The sequence below is a fragment of the Embiotoca jacksoni genome, unplaced genomic scaffold (genome assembly GCF_022577435.1).
Source record: "Embiotoca jacksoni isolate LCO1_2020_lvr unplaced genomic scaffold, fEmbJac1.0.p SCAF_17, whole genome shotgun sequence".
Lineage (NCBI taxonomy): Eukaryota > Metazoa > Chordata > Actinopteri > Embiotocidae > Embiotoca > Embiotoca jacksoni.
In genome coordinates this window covers 6409607-6421052 of record NW_027185307.1, presented here as the reverse complement: position 1 = coordinate 6421052, position 11446 = coordinate 6409607, and the positions used below count along the sequence as shown (strand labels likewise).

General features: G+C 40.4%; 1 protein-coding gene across 3 annotated transcripts; it reads right to left on the bottom strand.

Moving 5' to 3' along the window:
• Nucleotides 1-450: 450 nt before the first annotated feature.
• On the bottom strand, nucleotides 451-11103 carry LOC138199338 (leukocyte elastase inhibitor-like). Of its 3 annotated transcripts, XM_069151368.1 has the most exons (10): nucleotides 10953-11103; nucleotides 9669-9850; nucleotides 6497-6604; nucleotides 4851-4991; nucleotides 4486-4603; nucleotides 3879-4021; nucleotides 2622-2699; nucleotides 1739-1828; nucleotides 1476-1656; nucleotides 451-1339 (listed from the first exon to the last, which is right to left on the bottom strand). In XM_069151368.1, the coding sequence occupies exons 2-10, from the start codon at nucleotides 9843-9845 to the stop codon at nucleotides 1113-1115; spliced, it is 1263 nt and encodes a 420-aa protein (XP_069007469.1). In that variant the 5' UTR covers nucleotides 9846-9850; nucleotides 10953-11103; the 3' UTR covers nucleotides 451-1112. The 3 variants fall into 3 exon arrangements, with proteins under 3 accessions (XP_069007469.1, XP_069007470.1, XP_069007471.1); XM_069151369.1 differs by lacking the exon at nucleotides 6497-6604 and having other exon boundaries at nucleotides 10953-11098; XM_069151370.1 differs by lacking the exons at nucleotides 9669-9850; nucleotides 10953-11103 and adding an exon at nucleotides 6716-6812.
• Nucleotides 11104-11446: the final 343 nt, after the last annotated feature.

Here is an 11446-nt window from a genome sequence, read left to right as displayed (position 1 = left end):
TTTCTAACCTAATTCACAATCTGAAATGTGAGAAGTCAAACTATTCAGGTCAGATTCATTATTTATTCCAGCGTGTTTCCACTGCTGTGGGTCAATGAACTGCGCGAGGCGTCAGCAGCTCCCCAACAACTGTTGGTCTGATGTGTTGGAAATTACACAACATAAATTAAAATTAAAAAAAACAGAAACTCCGGGGAGGTTTTGGTAAAACAGGTGACACGGAGCAGCCTGAGTTTTAAAACACAAAATGTATTTGTATTGCTTATTCAGAGGATGTCAGCTTAGTAGGCGGTCTTTCAATGTGACCCAGGAAGCCTTGCGTACACACTGCAAAGAGAACATGACCACATGCGTCGCAGGTCAAATCCAGCTATCCTGCACCCTTTCTCTCATAACCTATCTATGCATATGTATACACAATATAGGCAAAATTAAAAACGCAACACAACATTTTTGCAAACCACCCACTTTTATTCCAACTGTAAAACAATATATGAAAATATCCTGGTCTTCAAGCCAGTTCAAACCTTCATGCAAGTTCTTGTTCTTCATAGTCTATATTTATTATAATGGTACAATTACATGTAATTGCACTTTACATATTTACCAAAGACATGCATATCTGTCACTGTGATTTCATCATATTATTCTCTTTCAGCAGAAAGGTAAAAGTAGATAAAGTGCAGAGAACACTACAACCAGAAGGTACAGCAGATGTCTCTTCTGCTGCCTGGAAAAGGCATAAAGGCACATTATTTTAAAGTGTGTTAGGTATAGAATAAAAACTAGACTTTAATGATGTATAAACTAGAGTAGCGTGTCAGGCTGCAGCAAATAAGGGCCATACGTGAATGATACATAAAGTAAAGCAGAATGATGAGATTAACTTCAACACCGCAAGAACAAAGTTTAGGAAGGCAGAGGTTAAACCACTCATGTGAGAAGTAACGCAGACAAGAAAATCCAACACCGCAGTTTTAACTCATCCCGGTGCTGAAAATCTAGGACGGGAACTCAGGGTGTGATTAGCAAAAGGAACAATTATTCTCAACTTTCTTCCAGTAATAGCACCTCCCTCCGGTTGAGAAATGCTGCTCAAAACGATGCAGCGCTCACTGCGGAGAGCAGTAACGTCCGGCGAAGAGGACGCTCATGGAAGGGTTGTGTCGGATGAAGAAGAGGAAGGGGTGGTCTGCGATGAAGGTGGCTGGAATCATGGCACAGCGCAGCATCATGACCACAGCGGTGGCGGCGGCGGCCTCGGTTCCCTCCTCGTTGACCTCGACGAAAGCCTTGTGAATGACTTTGGACACCACCAGGTCGTTGGCGGGAGACATGCCTGTCGCAGAAAAAAAGGGGGAGAGCATTTTAAATAAATATAGAAACATAATTGAAAACCTGAGTGGTCAGTTCAGGTTGCAGGTGCCTGTTCTTCACATGACTACGAATATATCCGATCCAGGAACACGTCCTACCAGAGAAGTCACTCATTGACATGTCGAAGGCGTCCACCATGCCCATGCTGACCAGGACGTTCTTCATGTCGTATTTCTCCTCCATCTTGAATCGAGGCAGACCCACCTTGACCTCGACTTCATCCATCATGTCAGGACGAGTCCACTCCACAAAGTTCTCGTAGGTCAGCTCCTTCTCCAGCTGGTGGCCGACACAAAATCAAAATCACTCATTCCCTTGTACGGTACGTTTGTGGGTTTCTTCAGGTGTGTGCATGTCGTACCTTCTCCAGCCCCGTTGTAGCGTCATCCATTTCCATGGGGAGGAAGATGAGCATGCTCAGTTCCTTTCCTTTGTACGGCATCTCTAGGATCTGGCAAACAGAAAGTTTCAAACATTACAGTAAATATAAACATATATACACTGGTATTGCAGCTGTTTTCTTCTTTTTGGGAATTGACGAGATAGTTTATGGGATTACGTACAAAAAAAAACCTTGTTAGGTGGATTCATATTGATGTAGTCTTGTATTACAAGACCCAAATATATTTGTGAACATGTGGGTTTGGTCTACTACATCCTACTGGGCGTAGACGTTGGGTTAATATTTAAATTATTGGAGCAGCTGTTAACCAATCAGTATTGAGCACACCGAAACTTCATAAACACAGCATGAAAGGAGAGACCCTCCCCTAATGTGAGCAGAGTGCAGCGCCATGTTGGTAAATGACCATTGCAGACTGTTTTTAATTTTTTAATTTTAAACACTTCTTGCTCTGACTTTAATTCCTCAATATTTGCTAGCAGAGCTTTGCAACTGTTCATACTGCTTCATGTAGTTCTACCACTATCACCATTGCTGTAACGTTTGAATGTTTAACTTTAATGTTATTGCCCTTAGCCACGCCCACTGGTGCCTTATTGGTCCACCCTTCAGAGGTGCTGAACAAACCTTCGTGAAACAGAGTTTCCAGACGATAATCACAGCGACACCCAAACCATTAGCATTAGCATTAGCAGAGACAGGCCAATACTTCATCTCAAATCTCATTCAACACAAGACATCATGTAACCAATTATGCCAAAATACTAACTGGTCATTTAACAGGTGATTGACTGACATATTGACTAACATACAATATAAATTGATCAGTTAACTGCATTACCTGGCAGGCGGCTTCAGGGACGTAGGTCAGAGGGAACTTTGTTTTCTGGTACATCATCTTCACTGGTTTAGATTCATTCTGAAAACATCAAACAAGACATGAACCTGTTAGACAAACATACCACCATCTGAAATATTATACACATCACCTTGCAGTGATGGGAAATGTATGGCATGGTGTCATCAGCATACACTGTGACATCACATGTGGCACAAGTTGGCACACACTTCAAACTTGCAGCTAGCCCAGAAATAATCGTTGGAAATAATAAACATAGTATATATTATGTGTTGTTGAGTGCATAAGATTTGTTGACTATAAATAATCGAGTGACTTGCAAAAAACGAATATTTGATGTTTCAGTGATTGTTCAACTCCAGCTTGAGTAAAACACCAGTGAAACTTTGGCTTCCATTCATCAGACGGTAGGAAAACCAGTACTGGGATGGCGATGCTGCACCACTTCTCCCAGTCTGCTGATGGCCAGTTGTTGGTTTTTAGCCTCACAACTGGAAAAGCTGATAAGTGCGAGTTGCGCCGTTGACTCGATTATCTGTTTTTCAGTCACCTGCTGGTTCAAAATCACTTAAAGCAGTCTGACTGTTTTGTGGACCAGTTCAAAGCTGAATCACTTTTTATTACTCTGACGGAAGTCCAGGGTCTTAACTTTTTTTTTTGACCTTTGTCCTATCATTTGTCAAAGAGAGTTGATATAGATTGTAAGACTGTTCTTATCCGCATCATGTGATCTGGAAGAAAAGCACCTTCCCCCACAAAAATCATAACTTACTTATATTCTACAACCCACAAGGAAACACGTTCTCCTCGTCTTGTCTGATTTGCACTCATCGTGTCCAACAAATCAACTATTAATATGTCATCAGATTTCGATTTCTTTTGTCCCCGAGTTCCACCGTTCATTGTGGAGAGGTTTCTGCCCAGATGTTGAATTCTTTTGATTCACACTTGTTCAACACGTTTCAGGAAAAGCTGGAATTAGCATCCATGGTCTAAAAATGTTCAGTCTTCCTGAACGATTTAGAAATTTGTGACTTCAGAATGAAACGCATTTTTCATATTCAGTCAGCGATGTGTTTGACCAAAAATGATGAACTGGCTTTTCAGTACTCTTGTCTTTTCTCTTGAAGCTTTGGTCTGAAAATGTACAGGATACTCTTCTTTTTAAAATGTCCTGCTATGTGAAGGCCACCGCTGATATGATTTTACGCATCAGTGTTGATCCAGCTGCAGTGTTACCTTGCTGAGTCTGAACTGAGCGTCACATGTGGCTCTTTCTGGAAACTGCTTGTTCCAGTTGCCTTTGAAGTAGATGGCATTGACCAGCACCAACCTGGTCATGCTGTCCAACACATCCTGGGCCAGCACATCCTTAATTTTACCTGGTGAATGACATTAAAACGTACATGAAGTAATGTCACATATGGCAAAATAGAAATCAGCACCATCAGATTTATTGGAGCACAGAAGAGTGTGCATCACTGTGCTGTGCTGCGTTTGTGTGCAACAGGAACAGTCTCTGAACTTTTTAAATCGCACCTTGTATTACAGCAATATTTCAAAATTACCATTAAACATTCTGCGTTAATTAGCCGTCAGTTGTTCTAACTCAAAGCCATTCTGTTACTTCTTTGGCCACCGTAGAGAAAACTGCTGAACCTTTAGTACATTGCATTCATTCAAGATGTAAGTTTGTAAGTTAGTCTGAATACAAGGTATTTACTCTTTGTGTGGAAAAACGGACACAATGTGAGACATGAGATGTTCCACCATCTGATGACTCTTCAGTTTTCTCCTTAACTGCAGGTGTGTTAACGTTCTGCTTCGTGTCTTGTGTGAGACCCACCTTGTGTCTGGTTCTCCACCCAGCTGTTGATGTTGAGCCTGGCTGCCTCAGAGCTGTTGATGAAGTCCACAGACTCCAGCTCTGCCTGGTAGTGCTTCCTGGTTTTTCCTAAGAAATCCTGGAACCAATCAAAGACACCTTTACAGACTTTACAGAACAACAAAACAAGGTAACATCTTTGCTTTACTTTGTGGAATTAAAAAGCCCTTACAGAGATCAGAATAGTATTTCTACCGTATGTCGGCCTGTTGTCCACTCCCATACTCATTATTCATTCGTAAAAATTCCTCTCTGCTCTGTTCCCATCATCCACTCCAGCCTAACAATGTGTAGAAAAACCACACCTGCTCATGAAGACCACACACCTCAACAAACTGGTAGGACTGCTCTCCGTAGAGTCTGTTGGCAACGCTGAGGGCGTACGGAGCGTCTGACTTGTTGAGCTCGCTCAGCAGTTGGGCGAAGCTGGAGTGCACTTCATCCAGACAATCCTGGGTTTTCAGGCACTGCGGACAAAGTAGACAACTGTTACGAAAACGCACTGACCAAAGGATGGACCAGTCATGTTGACTATTAAGTGATGAGACAAAGGTTTTATTTGGAGATTGTTGGTACGCCACCTTATGAATGACTTGCTCGCCTAAAACACGTCCATAAATAACCTTAATAGATCTGGTTGTAATTCTCTCTTTTAAACATGTTAATCATGGAAAGAAAATCTTTAAAAAGTCACTTATCTAAAATTTGATAGGATATTAATTGAATGGATTGAAATTTTTTGCAGTTAATGTCCATTTTTAGCAGGAAGTTTTTGGTCTTTTTGTAAATAAAATTAGGATAATGTTCTCTAAAGACATTCTAGAAATATTTTATATTAAAATTCTTTAAATGTTTTATTAACATTGTCAGATTATTATGTCTTGATTCTTCAAATGTTTTCAGGAGCAAGTTTTTTTTATTGTACCAGAATGTTACAATGTATTTTAGAGTTGGACAATATGCTTTAAAAACATTTTACAAATGCTTTGTGGCAACAATCTTAAAATGTTTTTAGTCGTTTTTTAAATTTCTACTTTTAAGAAAAACATACGGGATCAACAACAAAAACTGTCCTTGAACATTGCACATTGCTAACTGGCTTCTCATCACTTAATAAGTAAAGTTTTTATGTACTGGTGTACTCCTTTATGTTCGTAGCTTTCAGCAGTTAAATCCTACATGACCCCTTTATGTGTCAGTTTTAATGTACAAACCGTCACCATTGATAGAACAACATGGCAAAAAAAAAAAACCCACAACAACAACATAGAAAAAGCAGAGAAAAGACTTCAACACCTTTAACCCCGACTTTAAAGATCCCATGGTCCGAGCTTTGAGGAGCTTTTTCACAAACATTTACAGGACATGAAGACACATTTCATCCCTCCACTGAGTTGTTATTTACACAGTTATCTTCAAGTTCGTCTTTTCCATAAGAATTCTGGATGTTTTGAGGGTGTACATCAAAATCAGCAAAACATTAACTTTTTATTTTCCAAAGACAGTCGTTATGATGTTTGCTATCGGTATTACCCACACTGTGAAATTTAGTGAAATTTATGTGGACTCTATTTTCCTGATATCTTTGATGAGTTTTGCGGGTTAAGTGCAATTTCCAGCAGCTGCTAATAGGAGATAAAAAGCACAACATGAAGCAGCCATAAAAGGATAAGACCACATTCCTGTGTGTTATGTAATTCTGTGGGACTTGAAGATGTTAGAGAGAGAGACACACACACACACACACACACACACACACACACACACACACACACACACAAAGCCTTCAGTAAACTGCACAGAACGAGAGCAGCTCCCTCACACAGGTTTTTTTTCTGCTACAGTTAAAGATGGCAGCATATAGGAGGTTAGTAAGGAAATAAGAAAGACATTTTCACTGTCTCTGTGTCTCCGAGGATCCCTTCACCACCCACACCACCTGTTAGGAGTATAATTCCTGCTTTTTTACCACCTTCTGCAGAAAACCTGGCAGCCTGGACTTGACCTGCTGCTGCATCTCCATTTGCATCTGCTGCGCTCCTGCATGCTGCGGCTTCTCTGCCTCAGTGAAGCAGAGAACCTGGGGGCGCAGTTGTTCACCGTTAGCTCAGACGGCATTTGTCATGTGTGTGTTGAGTCGTATCCTGCTGGCAATTCACAGTAAATTGATGTATGTGACTTCCGTCTATACATTGGCTGAAGTGTTCAGAGTAATTTCGCTGGCATCTTCAGCCACAGCTCTCCGTCTTCGTCTCGCTGTGTGATGGTGTGTTGAGGCGCTGCGGAGTAATCACACCCAGCAGTGATGTCAGGTTGGACTCACCACACCCTGAGTACACTCACACGGGGGCAGTTTGTGATCTTCAACCTCGGGAGGTCGTTTTCTTGCTTTTGCTCGGGTTTGCTCTATAAAACTTACTTGCACCAGCGAGCACGAAGTCAGAAGTGAAGAGAAAATCTAAGAAATTGTCAGTTTTAAATCTGGATTGCTTACATTCTTCATTCAAAGGTCCAGCGTGCTATATCATTATTTAAGCAGGTATCTGGTTGTTATTCTTTGAGATAAATGACAGCACTGATTATGAACTCATTTCTTACTGATAATTTAATCTGGACAAAGTTAAAGTTGTATTTTTTTAGACCAGTGATTCCCCACCTTGGACCTCATACGTGAGGCTCCGCCTGATGGTCCACAACAACCTCACAATTTTATTCCAAATGGGCTCAAATCAAAAACATGACCATTTAAATTCATTGTATCACCCAACATGTATATACTGTATACACATCCCAATACGAAGATGTTCAAATTGGTTGTTAACATTTTAATATTTTAGAAATAAAATTTGCCTATGCTTAGCCAAGGTGATATCGTGCCCAACATAGTCGAATTCAGACACATCAGACGTTGATTTCAAGTGGAATTAGTGGAGCTTTGAAACAACCACTGGACCTGACAGACCAGAAAGAGATACTGCTGATTTTGATTTGGAAACGGTGTCCTTATGTGGTTGTAATTGAGCATATGTGAGTTTATTGCATGAGTTAAATCAGTGAATTTGTGAAAGAAAACTGTTGGTAGCTGCAGAAAGAAGTGGTACTTGTGGTAATAGATGGTCTGACAAGTTTGGGAACTTCTAGGCAACACAAATGAATCCCAACCAGATATACTGCTAATCCAGGGTGTGTATATTTTCATGTTCATTTACACAAGAATTACATTGGGTGTTTTATACCATCATACTGAGTGAAAAACAATGGGTTGTGCAAGTGACAGTAAATACACATTTCTAAATTGGACTGAACCATTAGATTGTTGTGTTTTTTTTTTGTGACAACAAGTTCCTGCAAATTCAGGAGACAGGAGAGACACATATCTTATTCCCGTCAACAGACTGAAGTATTTGTAGAAGAAATGTTGGCCAGCTAACAAATGAACAAGTAAACAGAAACCAGTATCTGGTAACTGGTTACTTTGACCTCTGTTCTCTTTCATGCATTCACCACCACTCAATTACTCACCATGCCCTGCATGTCCACATAGTTTTAACACTACAAGTCCTGACTCAGGCTGAATCTCCCTTTCTGAGGAACTGGCAAAATAATCAGCTGGCCTCCTGATTCATTGACATCCCATCAGGGCCGTGAACAGTCAACTCTTAACCCTCGTGTTGTCCTTGGGTCAAAATGACCCGCAGCTGTGTTCAACCAAGTTCTATTTTATTTCTATATTTTTATATTTTTTGGGATCATTGGTCATCATTCTTTAAAGAAACCCTCACAGCCTCCTTGTCACCAATGATCCCAAAAAATATGAAAATAAAATAGAACTTGGTTGAACGCAGCTGCGGGTCATTTTGACCCAAGGACAACACAAGGGTTAAGATAGTTTGTCTCTGACCCTGTCAAACAGCCTGGTGATGATCCACAACTATTGCATCAGATGACATAAAGGCAGCAGGAAGACAAAATGCACGGTCGTATTTGCTATTAACATTAACATCTTACTAGTGTCTGTCATGTTCTAATTGCTGTCTAACAAACCACTTTTCTCTCAGCACGTTATCTTTTGAAATGACTGCAGTTGTTTCCTCCCCCTCAGAGTCGTGATAGGTGAAGGGCGAGGCCCGTATCCTCCCACACACTCAACAGCTCCACTCATCTGAGTAAAGCTTAGCTTTCGCAATCGTTTCATCAAAATGTCAGCAAAACCTTCTTGTTTCAACAGAATGTCAACTTCCATCTACATTCCAGCGACCTCTCCTAAAAAAACTCAGTGCAAAGGTTACTGCTGATTTTACTCAGGGCTCAGACTAATTCTAGCAATAAATGTTATTTTGTCTCTTTAAAGATGAATTACAGGCTCAAAGGTGTGAGGGCGTTTTTCTCTTCAAGGTGTTTCAGTATTAATCTGTTACTTTTTTTTTTAAGATGCTACATTACATTCATATTTTATGTCCTGTCTCAAAACCAGTCACAAATATTCACTGTTTAATTGCAGATAATTGGATGTAATTATAGAAAAAGGTTCCTTTTTTAAAAAGAGCTCATTCATGAACCTTAACCTTCCTGCTGTACTCGGGTTTTTCGTTGCATCAAAATGGCTGTGAAAACGGGTCACGAAAGACCCGAGCGCAGCAGGAAGGTTTAGCAGGTGGACCTGTCTGCTGCACATAATGGGAGCTGATAACATGGACAGATTACTTCGCTTTTTATTGCCCTTACACGTCCATGTTATGTATCACGTTCCCATCGCAACCCAACACAGAGCTGCCCCTCATAAAACAACATAGAACAGAGCTTCATCATTTTTGCCAACAGTGGAAAACAAAACGGGTGATTCATGGGGGGAAAGGGGGGGCGGGGCGGCGTTCACGCCCTCGGTGCTCCACTCTGTTTCCACTTCTATCAAACTCAACTTTCAGAGGGCTTTATTGTTCAAACTGTGTCAGAGGGATGTTGAGTAAATGTCACGGTAATTTCAGCTCTTTGTGGTGTTTTGGTGGCATCGTTTTGACCCCTTTGACATATTGACATACACTATGTAAGATTATAATCTGTAAAAGAGATTAAACTCAACCAGGTGTTGTTAATATGAGTGTATTACTTTTACAAAGGCAGTAAGTGTTTATGTGAGGTTGTACCTCTGACATCTGTGTGGCGGTGTTGCCGCGGGCTCCCAGCATCACCATCGCCAAGGCTGAAGAGATGCTAAAAGGGGAGAAGAAGACGTTGGCGCTATTGTCGTTATCGCCGAACTTTTTGAGCAAAGCCAGAGAGAAGGTGGTGTTGGCCTTGGATAGAGGGCTTGGTGATGCCATCGTGTCTGGTACAAGGAAAGGAGAGAGCATTAAATTATTGCATTAAAAACATTCTTATTGAGAATTTTATTCTTTTGTTACACCAAGCTCCACTTGAAAAGTTACTTAATTTACAATTTCACAGATTATCTATGAATACAAATGTAGTAGTGATGTGTCCTCAGACTTAACAAGGAAAAAATAAACCAAACTCAGATTCAAACAACCTCTGAAGCTCCAAGGAATAAATCTTATGCACAGTAAAAGGTCCATTGTCCAGACATGTATAATATTTCGAAAGGTTTATTTTACCATATCTGCAAGCAAACAAACAAAACGATCGTGTCTTCTGCCTAACTTGCCCCGGTAAAAACCAGAAACCCTTCTCAGTGACTGTCTGTACTACAAGCTGCCCAGGGCCTTCAAAATAACTCAATTACTCAAAGTAATGGTACTAATAATGTAGCCAGACAAACTCATCTATATTCCTCAAACAAAACAGCAACAGAATACACATATAAATGTTTAGTAACTAAACACAACTAATAGCTCCAATGTTATAACAAGTAGCTCTAACAAGAAAAATTGGATATAAACAATATAACAATTTCTAGGGTGATAAAAATCGGCCTTTTTTTCAGCAAACATTTAAATTCACCACGCTGGGTTGATTCAGTGTTACTGTGGTCCACCTTACCAAATCTTTACCCATAACAAAGTAATGTAGAGGTTACTGTCATTGAGGATTTTATTCTAAATTAAATGCATCTTCACTGGTTTGTATGGCAGTTTACCATCGGGTTGTAAATACGCATGTAAATCAGTGTTAAACTTCCAGATTATTCAGAGTGTGGAGAAGTGTGCTGAAAGGGTGGAAACTATTCATCGTACAATAAATAATACATTATATTACGATTGCAATCACATATACAGACATTTAGATCTACTCCACGTTCAAAGACTGACTGACTAGTCTGTTCACCTGAGATAAAGCCTGTCCTGCCCCACCTGTCCGCTCACAATCATTTAAACATCCTTGTAGCTGATGCCTGCAAAAAGTCAAACCAATCATCTACACATAACACAGCATCTCTCAAACAAACCGAATGAGATTCATCTTTTACTTACCGACAGAGATGTTCGTGGTGTTGAAGCGGTCAAGAGTCTTTTAGGTTACAGGAAGACTTCTGTCTGAAGCATCGGCTTTATTATTTACAAACCGACACGCCCCGAAAACAACTGATCGCATGAGTTTCCGTATTCTCACGCGTCACCGTCGGCTTCTTCTTTTCCTCATATTCATGGATTAAACAACGTCCCGGTGCTTTACCGCCACCGACGAGACGGAGTGTGAATCGGGAATCTGACTATAAAGGAGAACGGGATTATTACTCTGCCTGTTTAACCAATCAGAAAAGAGTTGCGGTTTTCTCATTGTCTTTTATTATCTTTTATTTTATTGTCAAAGACGAATACAAACGAGAGAGGGAAAAGATGAAGATAAGGAGCAGACAGAAGGTTTCAAATATACATGCGAATGTACACAATATGTTGGAATCACAGATAATCTCTCACTGAAATTTGATCGTCTGCTCTGGTGCAGTTATTCTAAAGACAACAAA

Coding starts and splice junctions, on each gene's coding strand:
- LOC138199338 (XM_069151368.1), bottom strand. CDS start 9,845: ATGGCATCACCAAGCCCTCTATCCAAGGCCAACACCACCTTCTCTCTG. Junction 4,992..6,496: donor TGCCAGGTTTTCTGCAGAAG/GTGGTAAAAAAG, acceptor CTTTGTCCGCAG/TGCCTGAAAACCCAGGATTG. Junction 2,700..3,878: donor CTCAGTTCAGACTCAGCAAG/GTAACACTGCAG, acceptor TGATGTTTTCAG/AATGAATCTAAACCAGTGAA.